Source organism: Schistocerca americana, chromosome 8, assembly GCF_021461395.2.
Source record: "Schistocerca americana isolate TAMUIC-IGC-003095 chromosome 8, iqSchAmer2.1, whole genome shotgun sequence".
In the NCBI taxonomy this organism is placed as follows: domain Eukaryota; kingdom Metazoa; phylum Arthropoda; class Insecta; order Orthoptera; family Acrididae; genus Schistocerca; species Schistocerca americana.
In genome coordinates this window covers 408619624-408641686 of record NC_060126.1, presented here as the reverse complement: position 1 = coordinate 408641686, position 22063 = coordinate 408619624, and the positions used below count along the sequence as shown (strand labels likewise).

General features: G+C 41.4%; 1 protein-coding gene across 1 annotated transcript in view; it reads right to left on the bottom strand.

The window, feature by feature from the left end:
- Positions 1-4124: 4124 nt before the first annotated feature.
- Positions 4125-22063, bottom strand: part of LOC124545890 (odorant receptor Or2-like) — a 133002-nt gene continuing 115063 nt past the window's right edge. The window contains exons 5-6 of the mRNA XM_047124849.1: positions 19796-19951; positions 4125-4181 (exon numbers count right to left, since the gene is read on the bottom strand). Of these exons, the coding sequence (XP_046980805.1) occupies positions 4125-4181; positions 19796-19951 (213 nt within the window). The remainder of the gene's footprint in view (positions 4182-19795; positions 19952-22063) is intronic.

Here is a 22063-nt window from a genome sequence, read left to right as displayed (position 1 = left end):
CTTAGAAAGCGGTATTTATAAAGAAGAGACATTTAAAATATGAATAATAAGTGGACACTAGCAGCTCAGGCGAACATACATGTTTCTCTATGTTATAATAATTTCTCTGCCTAAGTTTCGAGGGCAAAGAAATATAACAAAATGATCTAAAGAGACAAGATACGCTCTTTTGTTAATTTTTTAGTCGTCTTCACTTCTTCTCTTGTCTTGGTTGTGTGTAGACGCACATCTTGCGAGTGCTGGCAAATGTAAGCATATTTGTATGAATTAAGCACATAATATATTGATTTGATATTATTGTGGACATTTAATTTGTAAGAGGTGATCCCGATTTCATGTTCCCCTTCCCTTGAATTAACCTACATTCGAGTAATTTACAGTTCAACAATCGCAGCGGCCGATTCAGGCAACGACGCCATTACGTGGCCATATTAACTTATAAAAAATTTGCGGAAGCGGAAAACTCGCCCGCTATTGACATAATATTCATTTTTCTCCACAGCCGCACGAGGTTGCAGAAATACGTAGGTTTAAGATTCTTATTTTCAGTACCATATCCGAGAGCCAGAGCCAGGACTCCGACTATAATGCAATGGTTAACGAAGGTAAGAAAAATTAGTGTCGCGCGTGTGTGGGCCGCAATTGTAATTAATAACTAAATATCTTTGCTTTAAAGTGAACTGACTAGCCGAGGAAATTAATATGAAAAGTTTATTCCAATGTTCAACTTGTATGCTCATGTTTTAAGATTCAGCGAGTCTAACATTCATTAACGTAACAAATAATTTAAGATTAATATTGTTAACAAGGAGAACTTCAGGAAAGCATTTAATCGTATATCAAAATTGAATAAAATATCATTTTATTAAGGTCCACCACGTAAGTCGGTAACAATCAAATAATAATTATAATATATTAAATTACGGCGGTCGACGGACGCGAGAACGTACACAAACAGTCAAATGATTAGATACCTAATGAGCACACAAACCATACCATAGTAGTAACTTTTCTGCAAATGAACAGAATAGTTATCATTTTTATGCCAATCGTAGATATACTTATGAGCTCGTTCAGCAACAACATGTGTATGAAAATGTACTGTTGTCATGTTGCTGCCTTAAAAGTAACATACCGTCTACAATGTATCTACATTTATACTCCGCAAGCCACCCGACGGTATGTGGCGGAGGGCACTTAAGGTGCCACTGTCATTACCTCCCTTTTCTGTGCCAGTCGCGTATGGTTCGTGGGAAGAACGACTGCCGGAAAGCCTCCGTGCGCGCTCGAATCTCTCTAATTTTACATTCGTGATCTCCTCGGGAGGTATAAGTAGGGGAAAGCAATATATTCGATACATCATCCAGAAACGCACCCTCTAGAAACCTGGACAGCAAGCTACACCGCGATGCAGAGCGTCTCTCTTGCAGAGTCTGCCACTTTGGTTTGCTAAACATCTCCGTAACGCTATCACGCATACCGAATAACCCTGTGACGAAACGCGCCGCTCTTCTTTGGACCTTCTCTATCTCCTCTGTCAACCCTATCTGGTACGGATTCCACACTGATGAGTAATACTCAAGTATAGGTCGTACGAGTGTTTTGTAAGCCACCTCCTTCGTTGGAATACATTTTCTAAGGACCCTCCCAATGAATCTCAACCAGGCACCTGCCTTACCAACAATTAATTTTATATGATCATTCCGCTTCAAATCTTTCCGTACGCATACTCCCAGATATTTTACGGAAATAACTGCTACCAGTGTTTGTTCCGCTATCATATAATCATACAATAAAGGATCCTTCTTTCTACGTATTCGCAATATATTACATTTGTCTATGTTAAGGCTCAGTTTCCTCTCCCTGAACCAAGTGCCTATCGCTGCAGATCTTCCTGCATTTCGCTGCAATTTTCTAATGCTGCAACTTCACTGTATACTACAGCACCATCCGCGCAAAGCCGCATGGAACTTCCGACACTATCTACTAGGTCATTTATATATAATGTGAAAAGCAATGGTCCCATAACACTCCCCTGTGGCACGCCAAAGGTTACCTTAACGTCTGTAGACGTCTCTCCATTGATAACAACATGCTGTGTTCTGTTTGCTAAAAACTCTTCAATCCATCCACACAGCTGGTCTGATATTCCGTAGGCTCTTACTTTGTTTATCAGGCGACAGTGCGGAACTGTATTGAATGCCTTCCGGAAGTCAAGGGAAATAGCATCTACCTGGGAGCTTGTATCTAATATTTTCTGGGTCTCATGAACAAATAAAGCGAGTTGGGTCTCACACGATCGCTGTTTCCGGAATCCATGTTGATTCCTACAGTGTAGATTCGGGGTTTCCATAAATGACATGATACACGAGCAAAAAACATGTTCTAAAATTCTAAAACAGATCGATGTCAGAGATATAGGTCTATAGTTTTGCGCATCTGCTCGACGACACTGGGGAAACGAGCATATTTTAAATCAAGCTGCAGGAAATGCGTTATCAGAAATGTTACAGGATGAAAGTTCATTAAAATACAGGCAATTACAAGTCTTCATCCATGAAAAGAGAACAGTGAATCCAGCTGTTTTTCTCAAAGCTTTTAGACAAGGTTTTCCTGGTACATGGACAGATAGGCAAAAGATATGTTATGTCATCGGATCGATACAAGCTGAAGCAGCCATATGGGCATGTAACATTGCCTGTCATTGCACATATTATGAACAATTCAAGCGAACTTTTCTGAACAAATTCTGGTCAATTTCGTTCAGGAGAGGCTTCGAAATATGGTGCTCGAACCAGAACCGTTCAGTTCACGACACGGTAATCTTCGTCGTTACTTTGAAAAGAATTTGAACATGACATATTACTGGGATGATCCCGTGTCATCACGAGACGCAATCCATGAACTGAAAACACAGTTTTCATTCAGCATGAGGGAAAAGTACCAGATCACGATGAAGGTCAGTTTCTTTCGGTCTTACTTTCACTTTATATCATTAATGACGACATACGGAGTGCGCGGAGTAACGTTTACGGCACGGGACGCCTCAGTCAGAAATCCAAACAGCGCAGGTTAGTCAAACTAATCCACAAGCGCAGAATAATGTCAACTGCATGGCACAGCAAAACATGCAACCATATCTTAATGCTTACAATAATAACAAATACAGACATTCAAATGGAGCCTGTCCAAACAAAAAATTAAAATCTGGGAACAATAACAACAACTATATTCTTGGAAATAACCACAATTAGTCAACACATTATAGATACCTTACGGAAGCCTAAAGTTTCCACGATAAAGAAAACTAGCTCAGAGGCACACACGGAGAGAGGTACGAAGTTGGACAAAGAATTTTGGTTTCTACACACCAGATAAAGCGTCTAATAATATTACATTAATGAATAACTGTACTATATGTCAGATGTCAGTTATTGCGTACTTTAAATAATGTTCAGTTTTTGTTGTTGTTTCATGTCAGCATGGTGTGGTGTTAGCATACAATGAAAAATTTGATTTCTACTTCCTCCAACGACATAATATGAAAATCAATTACAACTTATGTTCGTGTGACTCTGGTATTTAACAAAATTTCGTTTATTAGTCGGTCATCGATTATTAGGGCCATGTTTATTTTAAGATTATATAAATGTTTGTTCAGTTCTCAGAGATTCTTAAAATGTCTTACCAGATATATAACCTGGTATGTCAATGGCAAAAGTTTTATTTTACATTCGAGACTCTTATAAACATAATGCTCTGTGGTGAAATCTTTAATTTTCAGCCATATGCGTGCGTTATCATTGTGAATCCTCTATTACGTTTATTATACGTTATTGAGCAACTTTATGAATCATGTAAGAAAAATTATTCAAAGCCTCAACTGAAAACATACGCTTTCTTTTTAATGACATCTTTATTACGTGCTTACAGGGGAAAAGTGCGGTAAACAACTTTAACAATTAATTAATATGAGTATTGAGTGTGACAGAGCTGTTAATAGAGGTCAAAGATATTTCAGTTCTACCTATTTTTTATTTATCCGCTATTGTCTATATAGACTGGATTCATCAATTCTGTGTGTTTTCGCTATTGCCTGTGGGTTTATAACTAATGTGTTCCCTTCAACGGCTCGGCAGGCGGCCCAATAGTGCGTAGTAAGAGTATGAAGCATTCACCAGCTGCAACAGAAATACGATAATTAACATTTCTTGATAACACACATTTTAGAGGTTCTGCATAGTAAGTTTTAGTAAACTTAAATTGTTTCATTATAAATTTGTGAATCGAAGCTTCAAGTAAGCGAATGTCAATTAAAAGCTGCCGGCAAATGCGATTTTATAAGCAACTCCAAATAATACTAAAATTGTGATGTGTACAGTAGCATCAAGCTTCAAGGGACATTACAACCAGCGAAGTGTTTTGGGGTACAGTTACCGCAGCGGACTTACAAGAGAAACGTCTGTCTAGAAATGTGTCTGGTTCTTGGGGACAACACAGTTCTGCATGACCTGAATGAAAGGCAGCAAGGAAATCGAAAGACCACTAGTGAAATTCTGCTCGCCAGATACAAAAGAAAGTCATTTCTCCATCGAATAGTGACACATGGTGAAAAAACGATGTATGTTAAGAATCCTAAGCGTCGTAAATCATGGGTGTGTCAACAAGGATCCATCTTTGTGTCCCACAAGGATCCATCTTAGGGCCATTGCTTTTTCTTGTGTACATTAATGATCTCTCATCAGTTACACTGCCGGAAGAAGAGTTCGGTTTGTTTGCAACTTACGCAAGTATTGCAATAAACAGTATGTCGAGTGTAGTTCCAGAAAGATCTGCTAATGATATTTTCATGGATATTTATAAATGATTTAAAGCCAACTCACTGACATTAAACTTCGAAAAGACTCACTATATGCAATTCAGAACTTGTAAGAGGATTCCACCCAGCATATGAATAAAGTATGAAGAAGAGCAGATAGAAGGGTTGACAGTCTCAAATTCCTGGGATTACAACTTGATAACAAATTCAGTTGGGAGGGCAGAAACGCCTTAACAAATCTGTATTTGCAATTCGAGTGTTAGCAGACATAGGTGACACAGAAATGAAAAACCTTGCATATTTTCATGCATATGTCATTTGGTATAATATTTTGGGGTAACTCTTCAAGTCAAAAGTTTTCAGAGTCCAAAAGCGTTTAATACGTATTATTTGTGGAGTAAATTCATGGACGTCCTGTAGAAACCTCTTCAAAGAACTGGGTATACTAACTACAGCCTCTCAGAATATTTACTCCTTAATGAAATTTGTCCTAAATAATATATCTCTTTTTCCAACAAACAGCTCAGTTCATACATACAATACCAGGAACAAAAGTGATCTGCACAAGGACTTAAAAGCACTTACTTTAGTTCAAAAAGGGGGCCACTACTCAGGAACACTCATCTTCAATAATTTGCCAGCAAAAATAAAAAATTTAGCTACAAATAAAGATCACTTTAAAAGGAGCCTGAAAGACTTAGTAGTGGCCAACTCCTCCATTGACGAATTTTTTAATAGAAACAAATGATGTATTGTATATATTCATACTATTAGTATTGTTATTTCAGCTTTTTATTTTAAAAAAACTGACATGTCCACATCCACGAGCATCTCCTCAGCAAGGATCTATGGAACGAAAAACTAATGTAATTTAATCTAATCTAGGCAAACCATGGACGTCCGCAGCAAGACCAAGTCGCTTTGTAAGAAGGCAATGCTCTGTGTCTGGTGGGATCAGAAGGATGTCATTTATTGTGAGCTGCTAAAAGCTGGTGAAACCGTTGACAGAGATCGTTACCAATAGAAAATTATCGATTTAAATCGAGCATTATGTGAAGAAACGACCGGAATATGGAAAAGGGCAACACAATGTCATATTGCTCCATGATAACGCCCCATCACACACAGAAAAACAGATCAGGGAAACGCTCGGGGTGTTCAGTTTTGAAATACTATTGCATGCATCTTATTCTCCAGACATGGCTCTGTCCAATTATCATCTATTTGCATGACTGGGACATGCTCTCGCTGGACAACTCTTTAATTCGTATGAAAATGTACGAAAATGTCTCGCTGATTGGTTAGCTTCAAAAGAAGAACTGTTTTTTTGGCGTAACATTCATAGCTTGCCGGAGAGGTGGGAGAAATGTATAAATAGCAATTGAGATTATTTTGAATAAAGTATTGTTCATCAGTTCCAAAATGCAGAAGTGTAATTATTGCAACCAAATTCCGGTTTCATACACACCTCGTAATTTACATTGGATACAACATTACAGGCGATCTTCGTTAATATGAATCTAGGATTCCCAGAGATGAACCTCTTAATGACCATCTCCGCCTTTGGTAAACATTTGATTAATTCTGTATTACAAGTTATTTTAAATGAAAGCAGGGCGTAATAATGTAAAATTTTATTACAGCCGCAGACACCTCTAAAACGGTCTTCTTGCCTCTTCTCCTTTAGCGTATCTGTCTTACGACAGGTCTCAATTAGAGGCTCTCCATCGTGTCCTGTTTTGAGCGTCTTCCTTCACTGCTTGATTGTTCATCCATTTCTAATTTCGTCCATCACTCCAATTCTCTTCTCACCTCTTCCTCTCATTCTTTCCACATTTTCTTTATAATTCTTTGTTGTAGACAATCCCTGTGCAATATATGTCCCAGCCCACAGCTTTTTCCTGTTTTTGATAACTTCCAAAAAAAGTTATTTCGTCCCTAGTTTTTTCATTCTTAATTGTTTTCCTTTTAGAACTGATTCGTGGATATAGCGCCCGGCATTTTTTCTGTTTCTCTGCTCATCGAAGGCTCATGTTTGTTCTCTATCCCAGGAGCTTAACTGCATACAAAACAGATAGTGCATAGCTCCACCTATTGTAGGCAGGAATCGTCATCCTAAGCTGACTGTTTGAAAGGCGTGATGCATGACTCCCACAAGCAATAACAGGGAAATAGTGCGTGACTCAAAATCTCTCTTAAGTCGCTCAGGCTTTTATGATCGTCATTTCTAAACAGACTACTGTTATATCTTTCCACGCGACTACGCTTCGGTAGTCTGTACCTATCGTAAGTAGGCTGTTTAGGTTTTTTATTGGTAACGCCACCTCTGTATGAAAATCACTGGCTGTGCTGTGTGCAGTCTGTGGCTGCTTTGCATTGTTGTAATACTCGCCATTGTAGTGTTAGGCAGCTGGCTGCGAACAGCGCGTAGCGTTGCGCAGTTGGAGGTGAGCCGCCAGCAGTGGTGGATGAGGGGAGAGAGATGGCGGAGTTTCGAAATTTAATACTGGATATCATGAAGTGCTTTATACATTATGACTTTTGATGATACTAAGGTAAATACATTGTTTGTTCTCTATTAATATCTTTCATTTGCTAACTATCCCTATCAGTAGTTAGTGCCTTCAGTAGTTTGAATCTTTTATTTAGCTGGCAGTAGTGGCGCTCGCTGTATTGCAGTAACTTGAGTAGCGAAGATTTTTGTGAGGTAAGTGATTTGTGAAAGGTATTGGTTAATGTTAGTCAGGGCCATTCTTTCGTAGGAATTTTTTGAAAGTCAGACTGCGTTGCGCTAAAAATATTGTGTGTCAGTTTAAGGACAGTCGTGTATAATTGTTCTAAGGGGACGTTTCACTATTACTTAGCTGCAGTAAGTTTCCAAGCTCTGAAGCATTCGGTTTAAAGGAATTCAATATGTCTAGTTTCCTCTAGAGAGGTAGAGTTGAACAGACTACCATTTTCCTAGGACGATCTGCTCTTGCAACCCCACTCTCGAATGTCAGCAGGAAAAAGAAAGCAGACGATTAGTCTGATGAATGATTCAGAGATGTGGACGGCATAAAATATATGTAATTAATTGTCTTATTTTATGTCCCTAATTTTCCGATAGAAGTTATCACAACTACTGGCTTTTAAAACGATTAAATTTTTTTCATGAAGACTGATTAGCGAAAAGTTGTTTTGCGAAGTACACCAATAGCACTGAATAGATGAATTGCGTAACACGATGTAATGACATGATGTGACTAGTGACGGCTGTAACCGTCGTTCACTATTTAACTGACTGTGGAAACATCTAGGAAATATTAATCTTACAGTTTTCCTGTGTACGTTCAGTGCCATGATCTAACAAAAAACCATCCTGAGATAATCCAATATTACATGACTATAACTTATAGTCGCTGTTATAAAGCTAACCTCAATTTACTCTCTTTGTGTTTATAGATTACAGAGTTTCATTACTATAAAATTTTCAAGATAAGGATGCTAAAAATGATATTCATTTTGAAAGATTCATAAGTTTATAGTCTGATTATTTACATCAAAAAGTAAAAAAATAAATTTATTATATACTTCCAGTTGCGCAATTTCATCATGGGTCTCTAATAATACCGTTCTTATCATCATCATACAACACAAACACCAAGGTATATAAGCATACGTTACATTCACCTACATTCCGCAAATACACATACATGCATACCACACAGCTCTTGTATATCCACAAAGATAGGGGTTCAATGTGTGGGGAAGAAAAACACGCTTTCCGACTAGGTAGCTGAACCCACCCAATGGGATTTCACAGCCAACAACAACTCCAATAAGGCATTTAATTATATTGATGAACGTATGTAATTTTTTAACGTTTCTTAGTATCGTTAAATCTGACCTTTCTGCTTAGGAAGCTGTACTGCAAAAGCTTCCACAACGTAAGTAATACTTTATTATATTGGAGATATTAGTTCGGAACAAATTAAGAGTTTGCTTATTTTATCACTTTGGTTAGTTTCTTCTTCTTAATTTATCACTCTTTTTAGTTTCTTCTTCTTCTTCCACTTGTATCAATGTCTCTAGTAATCCGTTGATAGTTTTAATTACAATGGAAGAAATGCTTTTGTTTAAGGAGTACGCTGTGTTTCAAGTTTCTCTTTTGTTATATATATTATATGAGGAATGTAGTATAGGTATAAAAGAGCGCTCCAAATTATACTCAGTGATTAGTGGAATTAAGAGTATTGTATTTGGTTTCATGATTTATTTTTCTCTGGGGCTGTAACATTTCCCTTTCGTTGCAACATCTCGGATTTCAATGTTAAACAAATCGTTAACTTCAATTACTGAAAAATACTGGTTTCACTGATATTTTCGCCCTATTTGAAGCTCTTTGTGTACCAGGAATCACACAGTCTATATCGATGATCTCGCATTCCTTGCGCATGTCATGCTATTTGAAGTGTGCTTCACAGAAGTCATGAATGATACCATAATCGTTTTCAGGCTTATGTCAGGCTCAGTTATTAGACCACAAAAAATTTAACGCACATCGGAACCTTTATTATGGGCTAGATTTTAACAAGCTTTAATCAGTTACGAATCTGCTGAAAGGAATTTCGAAAAAAACGTGTTTATATAAAGACGCATTGGGTACTGTATGTAGAAAATGGGGAGTAGGTTACGAGAACATGAGATTTGTTGTTCAGTAATCACCTTTCTGTATTTGAGCTCTAGATATAACTTCAAAACTAACACTAAGGTAAAAGTTATTTCTAGGCGTTTGTGTGCTCCATTTTGTCAGATGTGATTCTTGGGCATTCGCCTGCACTTTAATTAATAATATATTTGTTAATTTGTGTGAATACGCTGTCTGTGTTTTTGCTGTTATAGGTGCATTATATTACTGATTGCAAAGCTATATAGCTTCATCTGCATCTATACAGTAAGAAGAAGGATAAAGGGACTACAGATTAATTTCATTCCATAAATACACATACGGTCACCAAATAAAACTCTTATAGACAATTATTTAAGTTATTAGTAATTTAAAGTAAAGGAAGGACGTTGTGGGGGAAAACTCACCTGTTTAGTGGAAGAAGAGTGTTTAGTGAGGTATAACCACCTTAAATAGAATTTTCTTGTATGTTAATTATTAATAATATGAACGTCTGGATAGACCTATTTGCCCCACAATTCAATGTTGCTACATACCGTGTAAAAGGACGATGATATATATAATGTATTATTTGAAAGGACGGGCTTCCACAGTTAAAATTCACCATGGTGAATAAAATCTGCCGCTCTTGCTGTTTAAGTACTTTTACCAAAGAGTCACTACGGTTTTCGCATCAACAGAGAACCATCTTCAGGCTACATATTTTGTAAACAGTCATGGCTCGGCAAAGTGATTCGTTAGAGTAAAGTGCCGTCGTTCATCGTCACGACATAAACAGATAGCACAAAAAAAGCGGTAGTCCACGATTAAACTGATTGGGATTGTGGAACACGATGCCGAGGACTGCACAAAACTGTGTACTGCGCCAGTGTTAACTGTCAGTTTCACAGTGGACTGCCGCTTTCAGCGTGCTGTCTGTTTCTGTCCTGACTATGAAACATGAGATTTGGGTCCAAGCAACCGCTCTGCCACGACATGACCGTTTAGAAAAGCCTATTACCTGAAGATGCATCGATGTGAAACCGATAGTAGTTTGTTAATGAAAGTAGTTTGACAGCCATTGCGTAAGATTTTAGTCACCAAAAAAGGAATAATTTGAAATGGATAGTAAAGGGGACTATCGTCAAATACACTGATTAATTATACGACAAATGCTGGTATGATTGAAGTCATACAGTGCCTGACAAAAACAGTGAATCTCCAGAATACGTGGATGGACGTCAATGCAACGACGTATACGTCCACACCATCTGAGGGCGTGTAAATGATTTAGAGCTACAATTCTCTCTGACAAGTAGACCGGCCTCCATGGAGCATCAGTGTTGTTTGTGTTTACTGGTGTGGCCAAGTCTCGTAGGATATAGAAGTAGCGTGAACGGCTTCAGATGTTGTGTGATCACTATGAAGGATACGGAGATGCCACGTGATCATGTGAGGCGGCGTTATCAACACCTGACAGCGGTTGATGGGGGCCTCGGGTTTGGTTTTGTAGTTGGCCGGTTGGCGGAATCGTGCAACACCCAGATTTGCGGGCACTTGGTTGGGACATTGGCCCGGTGTTGGATTGCGTGGGGATGTGAAGGCGAGCATACTCGTCGCCAAGATTCCGGTCGACCCCATCTGACCACCACAAGAAACGACTGTCGTGCTGTGCACCAAAGACAACGTAATACGTTCACATTTGCGCTTGCCGTCCGAGGAAAGTGATGGACTCGCTGCAGCATTCTGTCATCCCACACTATTTGTCTGAGACTAGCAGCGGCCGGACTAGGAAATTACCGTCTCATGCGTAGCCTGCTTAGATGATTATGATGATGATGGTGATGATGATGATGTTTGCTTTGTGGGGCGCTCAACTGCGCGGTCATCAGCGCCTGTACAAAGTCCCAATTTTTACACAATCCAATCGAGCCAGTGTCACGAACGATGATGACGAAATGATGAGAGCAACACAAAACCCCAGCCATCGGGTAGAGAAAGGCCCTAACCAGGCCAGGATTCGAACCCGGGATCCCCGTAATCGTGAGGCAGCAACGCTAGCCACTAGACTACAGAATGCGGACGGTTGCTTAGACACCCCAACACAAACGGCTGTTCTGGGAATGGTGCCGTGACCTGGGAGCATAGTCTCTGATGAACGGTATCGCACTGTGTTCAGCGATGAATCTCGAGTCTGCGCTACCGCAGATGACCCTCGTCGGCGAGGTCCGATGGCGACCTGGTTGGTTGGTTGGTTTGGGGAAGGAGACCAGACAGCGTGGTCATCGGTCTCTTCGGATTTAGGGAAGGATGGGGAAGGAAGTCGGCCGTGCTCTTTCAGAGGAACCATCCCGGCATTTGCCTGGAGTGATTTAGGGAAATCACGGAAAACCTAAATCAGGATGGCCGGACGCGGGATTGAACCGTCGTCCTTCCGAATGCGAGTCCAGTGTCTAACCACTGCGCCACCTCGCTCGGTCGATGGCGACCTGGAGAGAGGTCCGATTGTTCTACTGTTTTGCAAAGGAAAGCGGTGTTACCTCTGGCGGACACCTTGCGTCCTCCTGTGTATCGTAGATCGAGTTATCAGTAGGGCAATGTTCATCACATGCCACGTATCTGTATGAAGTGTCTGGGTGATAATGAGATACTGCTGCGACCAGGAAGATCCACACATCTGTGCCGAACATAACACGTGCGAGACCACGTGGGACGTCAGCTACGTCCCTGTGCCATTATCCATGCTACCAAGGACCAGTTACAACAGTCCTGAGACTGCTGTCCTCAGGCACCGTTCCCAAGCGAAACTGTGCAGGGCTCCAGGCCACAATGGTGCAACGTCGTATTGACAAGCGGGCTCATATTGCCAAGTTCTTTGAAAATCTGACTCGATTCTGTAATCATTGAAATAACATTCCATACTGTCTCAATAGGTGAAATTTCATTTCCTACTCCTCTTCAGTGTGAATCTCTGTTTCTGTTAGGCAGTGTGTATATTAGAGGCCAACGAAAGAAAACCCAAATATGATGGAGATCGATATTCTATTCCACTCCGAGTGTATTTAAAATTATCTACACCTACGCAGCATAGGGCTACGTGGGGAAAAAGGATCCTTGATATCGGGAACGAGTATTCACTCGCTCCGTTTTTCAAAAATAACTGGAAATGTCTCCAAAAGTATATTGTTCATTGCTGGCAGTAAGCGTTATGATAAAACAAGCTCTAATGCTCGTATTCTATTCGCAATTTGTTACGCAGTTCATTACTTATGTATGTTTATTTAACGATTATAATGTTTACACGAATGGCTTGTAGGAAGTTCTCTATTATTTTGTTACTTGAAATTTTTACTTGAATGTTTTTCTAATGTGTGTAAAGTGTCTCAATTGTTTAAGATCGTTTACAACTTGTATTACTTTCGATATTGCATTCCTAAACCAAGCTTACTCTCTGATATTTACCGGAACAGAGACTCTGGTAATGAAAATTCGTGGCAGATCAAAACTGTATGCAGGTCCGAGACTCGAACTCGAGGCCTTTGCCTTTCGCAGGAGAGCTTCTATGAAGTTTGGAGAGTAGGGGTTGGGTTCTTTGGGGAGCGGGGGTGGGGGGGGGGGGGAGACCAAACAGCGAGGTCGTCGGTCTCTTCGGATTAGGGAAAGAGGGGGAAAGAAGTCGGTCGTGTCCTTTGAAAGGAACCATCCCTGCATTAGCCTGGAGCGATTTACGGCAATCACGGAAAGCCTAAATCAGGATGGCCGGACGTGGGATTGAACCGTAGTCCTCTCGAATGCGAGTCCAGTGTGCTAACCACTGGGTCACCTCGCTCGGTGGAAAGCACGGTGGAAAGCATGAGACGAGGTTCGTGCTTGGGTAACTCAATCGGTAGAGCATTTTCTCGCACAAGGCAAATGTCCCGATGCGAATCTCAGGCCATAGTTGAGATCTGCCGGCCGGCCTCTGTGGCCGAGCGGTTCTAGGCGCTTCAGTCTGGAACCGCGTGACCGCTACGGTCGCAGGTTCGAATCCTGCCTCGGGCGTGGATGTGTGTGGTGTCCTTAGATTAGTTTGGTTTAAGTAGTTCGAAGTTCTAGAGGACTGTTGACCTCAGAAGTTAAGTCCCATAGTGCTCAGAGCCATTTCAACTATTTTTTTTTAATCTGCCAGGAAATTTCATATCTGCGCACACTCCACAGCAGAGCGAAAATTTCTTGCTGAACATTAATGGTGTACCTATCATATTTCATTCCAAAGGATCGCTTCTGAGCGATTTATTTAGAAATATATGGTCTGGACCCGCGAGTATCTGTCAATATGAAAGATCCACTAGTTTTACTACAACCCCGGAGTCCTCGGAGTCCTTCACGGAAATAAATTTTTGAGAAATGAGGGTTGGCGGCTCGTAATTGGAAGAGAATCTGTGGACGTTCGACTCCACTTCTTGCTTTTACACGTATACAACTAACCCTTCTGTGTTAGTGAATGATCACATCAAACTGTGACGTTAGCCTTCGTATTTGATGTCGCACTACATGTAGCTACTTCAACAATGGTTTCAAAATTTCTAGACAATGAGGGCCACATAAAAAGTTTTGAGCCTAAGTGAGGGACGGATAACTGATTTTCTAAGAAATTAAATAAGAAAATTATACTTAATTTTATAACAGGTTATAACAAATATATTATTCAGTGTAATCCTCGGATACACTTCATTGTTCTTGAGTACACTAATTGAGTGGTATGAAATTGCTCTTTTAAGTCTAAAATTTTCTCAAAAGTGGCTTTGGTCTTTTGCACAAGTAAAAAATGGTTCAAATGGCTCTGAGCACTATGGGACTTAACTTCTGAGGTCATCAGTCCCCTAGAATTTAGAACTATTTAAACCTAACTAACCTAAGGACATCACACACATCCATGCCTGAGGCAGGATTCGAACCTGCGACCGTAGCGGTCGCACGGTTCCAGAATGTAGCACCTAGTGCACGGGTAAAATATTGTGTAAATATTACTCACTCATGTTACTCCTGTATTTGGATGTTCCAAATATCCGCAAAGAAAAATTTATTCACACCTGGAACTGGTACCAAATGCAGTAAGCAAACCTCATACACTTTTGTTTACCTTTCTTGTGAAGAAACTTTAACATGGAAGATAGCTTCATTCTTTAAACCTGTCAACAATTTCGTAGTGAAATGCTGTCTGGAAAACTTCCGCTTCAAAAGAAAGAAGCTGACAGAAAAATAGGATCTCTGTGGAATGAGCTTCTAAATACTGTGCTCGTCATCGGGCCACGTTGTACAGTTCCGCTGTATTCCATTTCCATGATCATCAAACAACGCTAACATGACACCACACTACACTCACACCCATTACAGTCATCTACACGTATGAGATACGCCTGACACTCAAATCTCACACTTGGTCAAGGGAACATACCAGTGTGCGCGTAGGTTAGGAAAAATCTTTCCAGTCCCTCTGGGGTTGGGTTGGGTTGTTTAGTGGAGGAGACCAGCCAGCGTGGTCATCGGTCTCGTCGGATTAGGGAAGGAAGTCGGCCGTGCCCATTCAAAGTGACCATCCCGGTATTTCCCTGGAGCGATTTAGGGAAATCATGGAAAACATAAATCAGGATGGCCGGACGCGGGGCTGAACCGTCGTCCTCCCGAATCCGACTCCACTGTAGTCCCTCTGGGTTTCGCAGACAATTGTGCTATATAAATTTACATTTTACTTCGGTCGGCATGCAGGGATTCGACAAAAATATGGAAACACGGCGAGAAATGCATGCTTGAACATAAATGCAAATGCTAGCCAAACTTGCACGTTGCACTTTTGTATTTGACAACGAACGGCACCTTGCAATGCTCTCAACACGTTGCAAGTGCCATTCGTGGTCACAACACTGTTCTGTGTAGGTGTGGGTGCATTATATCGGAGCTCAGTCAAATCGAACGTGAGCAAATCGTTGCTGCTGATATGGTGGGTGCTTCCGTCGAAATGCTTGATGTTTCAAGAGGCACAATTTGGAAGACTTTTACCTCACACAGAGAAAGTTGGAAAACGTCATCCACTATGTCACAAAGCGGAGGAAAGTGTGTGTTGAGTGTTCGTGACAGACAGTGACCAAAAATATGATTACAACAGCTGCAAAAGTCAGTGCAGAACTGAATGTCGTCCTCGCGAATCCTGTCAACACCAAAACAACACGAAGGGAGTTCCATAAGCAGGTATTTGCAGAGCTAGCTGGAATTCCCAAAATCACATATCAGTGATGTAAATGCAGGTAATAAGAAAACGCGGTGGCATAGCCATAAAACCAGGGCTATGGCACCATGGCAGATTATTATTCGATTGTTTAACATTGTTTTCAAACTCTGGCCGAGTTTACGTCCCAACAGTCAAACATGGTGGTGTTGGGTGAAGATAAGGGTTGCCATTCGTGGTATTCCATTGGCCCCTCTCTTACTTTACAGTGTCGCACAACTACCAAGGATTTTGTGACCATTTTGTCTGAACAGGTCCATCCCACGGCACAAGTCGTCCAATGATGAGCTGTTCCTAGACGATAGGATGTCCGGTCACGTAGCTAGCATTGACCAAGACCTTTGTGAGTACGAGGATGTATTGTCGCATCTGACCTCGTCACCACAATCACTAGAGCCTCTATGGTATATAAGGGGCAGTCAAATGGAATATAGACAGAAAGTAAGTTAACTTTTTATTATTTTAAAAGTAAACTGTATAGCTATTTATAAATTTATCACACTGTGGGAAATGACAGTGAATGCCGTTATGGAAGATGTCACCAGTTACCTACGGAAACATGACTGTACCCAGGCGTGCACTTCTTCGTCCGAAGCAAATCGACGGCCACGAATGTCGTTCTTCAGGGCTTCAAAGATATAGAAATTGCATGGATAGATATCGGGACTGTGTGAAGCATATACAAGAACTTCCCAACGAAACTTATGTAGCGTAGTTGAAACAACCCTGGTAACATGTGGACCCTCTGGGAAGACCTTACACATCATCCATACAGTCTCAATCTCTCGCAATGCGATCTCTATATTTTTGCAGAATTGAAGATTCGCGGCGGTCTGTCTGCTTCGGACGAAGAAGTGCACGCTTGTGTGCGATTAAGATTCCGTAGGCAACGCAAACGTTTGTCCATGAAGGCACTGACCGTCTTGTCTCGCAGTGGGATAAATGGATTCCCAGTTATGGCGATTACATTTGAAATAATAAAGAGTTTACTTACTTTTTCCAGTTGTCTCGTTTTCATTTGACTGGCTCTTACGATTCCGGGAGAAGGGTTACTGGTCGCTATCCACCTTAGCCATCTTTACCTAAATTTGTCACTATTTTGCAAGAAGAATGGTGTAAGATTCCCTTCAAAACCATAGAGGATCCGTATTTATTCATTTTGAGACTACTGGAAGCTGTTCTGAATGCTAACGGGTTTCCAGCACATTGTGAGTGTCAGAGACGCAGCACACAGGAAATATGAACGGCATCCAACCCCCATGAATCATCTCGCCTACGTATCCGAGTTAGTCAGTCGGTGACGAAAGCGAAACTCAGGTACGCCCAGTCGTTAACTGAGGACTTTCACAGGCCCTCCGTCTTGTGGGAAAATTTACGAGGGCTAGATATAAGCAAACCTCAAACCTGCAGCTGAACCTCTCGTTCCTACTGAGGATCTGAATAAGTACTTCGCCACGCCTCCATCTCTACTTGAACAACGTTCAAGTATGCGTATCCCCTAATGTGTCTGCGGTCGACACAAGTGAAAATTCTTTTCTGCAGCCGGTAAGTCTTAACAAAGTCAGGTAGTCAACTGCGCGATTTCGTTCTGCAACTGTAGAACACGACAATATTACAAGACAAATGGTCAGTTTCCTCGACGATTCATTACCACCCATAATAACGTATATTATTATCCGTTCTCTGACCTCTATAATCTTCCCAATGGCCGGTAAAAATCGACTCACAAAACCTCTGCCCAAAAAGGAAACTATCGAAGAAGTTACTGATTACAGGCCCATTTGCATTGTACCAGCGTTATCTGAGGCTTTAGAACACAAAGTTCACGATGAGCTAATCACTTACTTAAAAACAAATAACGTTGTGGATGAATACCAAACTGTTTTCCGAAAAAATCGCAGCGCGACGACTGCTCTTATACAACTGAATGACGATTTGAAACAAGCTGTGGACGAAAAAGAAGCTACTGTTACGTGATTCCTGAATTTCAGCAAAGCCTTCACCAACGTCGACTAATATTCTACACGCTAAACTCAAAAGTCAAAACTTTTCTTAGAGTGTTGTACAATGGTTCTACTCATACTTATATGCCGCCAACCGTGTGGAATGAGCGGGACTAAGTAGTCAGGGTAGAAGAATAATTAGGGGTTCTACAAGGAACGGTATTGAGCGCATATCTTTTCTCATTATATGTTAATGATGTGTCGAGTATTATCTCACATTGGAAATATCATTTATATGCTGATTACCTTCAGTTATACCGAAGCGCAAGACCAACAAATTTGCGCACAGCCATCAACAACGTAAATACTGACTTGCATGCTTTATGAGAATGGGCACGGACATTGGTTTGAAACTTAGTCCATCTAAAACGCAAGCTATTTTAGTTGCTCACCTAAAGACTTAATATTCCTCAATTTAGAGAATTTCATCCGCCCTTAACCCTAAACGGCACATAAATCACCTTTCATCTTCTGCAAATAATATGGGGATAATTGTGGACCATCACCTAAACTGGACTGAACTCACAACTGCTGCCTGTAGGAAGGCGTCAGCGTCACTTCATTCATTACAGAAATATAAAAAAAGTATCTCCTCTCGAGCTTAAAAAGAAACTTGTGGAGTTAAGATTGCCCATCCTTGATTATGGTGATCGCATTCTTCAAGGACTTTCGTGTGAGTGTTCACTTCGCCTAGAATTGATAATGTGTACGATATATTTGTGATGTACACTATTTCGACCATATCACTCCTGCCTACGGACAATTATCATGGCTACGTGCCGACAAGAGTAGAGATTATCATACCTTGTACTGTCCGCCCTGGTAGCTGAGTGGTCGGCGCTACGGAATGTCATGCCTCGCGGCCCGAGTTCGATTCCCGGCTTGGTCGGAGACTTTCTCCGCTCCGGGACTGGGTTTTGTGTTGTCCTTATCATTTCATCCCCATCGACACGCAAGTCGCCGAAGTGGCGTCACCTCGAAAGACTTGCACCAGGTGAACGGTCTACCATACGGGAGGCCGTAGTCACACGGCATTTCCATTTCCATACCCCGTATTTCCTGCATCGTCTTCTCAATCATTCCACTCCTTCCTATTCATCTACAACCCCCTTACGCTACCAGCACAGCAACAATACTCGTTCCCACCAACGTAAAATCCTGTCTGTACCACTAAAAAACAGTGCCACGTTCTCTAAATTATATTATGTATCAGGAACCCGAGTTTAGAACAATCTTTCTCAGAATATTACAGAAACTGAAATGCTTTCAAACTTCAAAAGACAGGTAATGACCCACCTTCTATCATAACCGTATCTCTTCTTGCAACTTAGTCTCATCATCCATCCATCACCAAATACTTCTCTCTTTCATTACCCCTTCCACTACTTCTAATACCAAACAAGGCTTCAAAAGCACCAAACTAATCATTATCCTTAATTTCTCCATTATTGGGTTATTATTATTAGTGTTACTATTATTATTATTATTACTATCGTAAATTATTACTTTTTGTTAACAAAGCAGTTTCTTGTTACTGAGTCTGTTATCTAATTGATATCATTCTTAATGCCTCCATTATTTTATCATCATTATTAGTGTTACTATTATTATTACTGGCCGGCCGCGGTGGTCGAGCGGTTCTAGGCGCTACAGTTTGGAACCGCGCGACCGCTACGGTCGCAGGTTCGAATCCTGTCTCGGGCATGGATGTGTGTGATGTCCTTAGGTCAGTTAGGTTTAAGTAGTTCTAAGTTCCAGTGGACAGATGACCTCAGAAGTTAAGTCCCATAGTGCTCAGAGCCATTTGAACCATTTTATTGCTGCAAATTAGTATTTTTATTAATAATGCAAATTACTGTTATTGTTGTTGCCACGTATTAGTTTTTTGTACGTGCTGCTCCTGGTCGGAAGTAAGAGAGAGCCTTAAGTCCTTAATTTGGTCAGTCTAAATAAGCAAGAAGTAAATAAATATTAGGTGTAGCAACGTGTTTTTGGTGTTCCCACTATGTCTAGCAGAGATGGAGCGGGAAGGTCGCCAGCAGAATACTTGGGCTTCTCACCGAGAGGAAGGCAGGCTTGTTGATGGGGTAGAGGTGTCCCGCAGTGAGCACCAGCGGCTTCTCGGCGCGGCACATGAGGATGCGGAGGGCGCGCCTGAAGCGGCTGCTGCCTGCCAGCCACGAGCTGTCGTACGCGGCCGCCGACACCGCCTGGCCCTGCAGCAGAACGCTTCCTGGCTATTCCTGCGTTGTAAAACGACATGTAATCTAAGGTTATGGGATAACGGCATTTCTCTCAAGGAACTCTAGTATCCTTGTCGCGCGTCTCGTGCAGTCTCTTAGTCATTGTCGCCATTCGAAAATATTGCTTAACCTTTTAGCTTAGAGACTTAAATGTTTGTAACTTCGCTAAGGAAAGGAAGAAAGTTTATGTAACTTGCATAAGGGAATCATTCATCTTCCCTGTTGTGGACTCCCGAACGTGTTTTGCGCTGTTTGGGGGAAGGGAACTGTATCTACCTTGCATATGGTATGATAGTCTTCCAGTAATCCCCGTAAGTGGATTGTGTATGTGGCCGACTGTGCTGGTTTAAGGGCTAGTGAGAAGTTTTAAGAGGCCATCAAAACTTTTTCGTGGGAGGAAGTTGCTGCAGCGTATATGCAGCATGGAGCGACTCCCATACTGGTATACGAGTTTTGTCCAGAAAGAAAGTTCCAATCGGTCGCGAAATGGACACCCCAGTGAAAACCCGATGAATCTTTGCACAGATGTGTTGGGTAGTGTCTCTAGTATGACTGTCGATCGCATCAAGCCGCTCTTTTTAGTTGAGAGCGCACTGTGAGGGAGTAAACGTGCGTAGAACAACGATGTCTCCCGCCAAGTAGGAGGGCCCGCTGAGAGGCTTCGCCTTAATGAATGCAGCCCACTTAACACAGCTGCCACTCACTTTCTTCTTTGTGGCAATTCTCAGCTCCACTTCGCAGGGGCAGTGAAGACGCTCCTGCAGCCTTTTCGATGGGAAGTGTTCGATCACCCTCAACACAGCCCTAATTGGCTCGCCCTGAGTATCATCTCTGTCCACATGAAACGTTGGATATGAAGACAACACTTGGGCGCAGGCTACGCGCTGTAGACCAGCATAGAGAATTGTCATAAAGCACAGGCAGCTGCCTTCTATGACGATGGTGTTGAAAATTTGGTATAACAAATGTCTAAGTCGGAGCGGCGACTATGTAGAGAAGTATCTCGAAAGTGTAGCTAACTCATGCAAATAAAATGTTGATATTCACTGTGATTTCCATTTAGCGACCGACCAGAACTTACTTTCTGGACAACTCTCGTATAAGCATCGACGTCTTGATGTGTTGGCAAGAGATTAGAGCGGCATTCATGACTTTTCGACTTCGTGCGGTAAATACGGAAACGTGAAGAGCGGCTAAGCTATTGTCAAATGCGTCTAAATAGGAGCAACGTGTACTTATTGTTTTCTTGCCCGCTGGTGGAAAAACGCTTGTGGATACCCATCAGAGAATGAAGAATGTGTATGGAGTGACCTGTTTGTCAAAAACCACCATTGTGGAATGGTGCGCCAAGTTCCACGCTGCTCCATGATAACGCGCTTCCCCAAATCGCAAATATCGCAACACGGAAGTTATGCCGACTCAGGTGGGACACACTCGAGCACCCGCTATTTACTCCTGATGTCTGCCCATGTGATTATCACGCATTCTGCTCTTTAGAAACGGTCCTGAAGCGTCGAAGATTCCTGTCAGAGGAGGATGTACAGCGGGCAGTTAAGGACATCTTCCCCTTGCAGGACACGGTATTTTACAACATGGGTATCTTGAAACTGGTGCGTCGGTGGGATGGGTGCCTCAATGCTCGCTGCGATTTTGCTTGCCTTGCACATCAATGCTGGACTGTATGGCTATCGAACGGAAACTTTTTGTCGCCTCTTATATTCTGTCAGTATATGCTATTATATGGGTTCCATTGTTGTGTTATATTTGATGAAAAAACAGTTACCAACCGTAACTTAATGACATCCTTCTTTGATTCTTTTTACCATTAGCGATTTGGAAAGTTTTATTCAGCAGATCGCTGCGTTGTGTCTATAGGACGAACTGTTATCAAGTAAAATGTTGCCCGTTGTTCTTTTAGTCAGATCAGCCTTACACACTGAAGCTATCTGTTTCATTCTGAACTACAGATAATAGGAGACAAATCTTTCGCTATATATAATAAATTTATGAAGCTACTGTGCTTGTTATCAAGAGTCGACAGTGTCTCTCTATTGGAAAGTTCCGACGGGTGCAATGCAGCCTGAA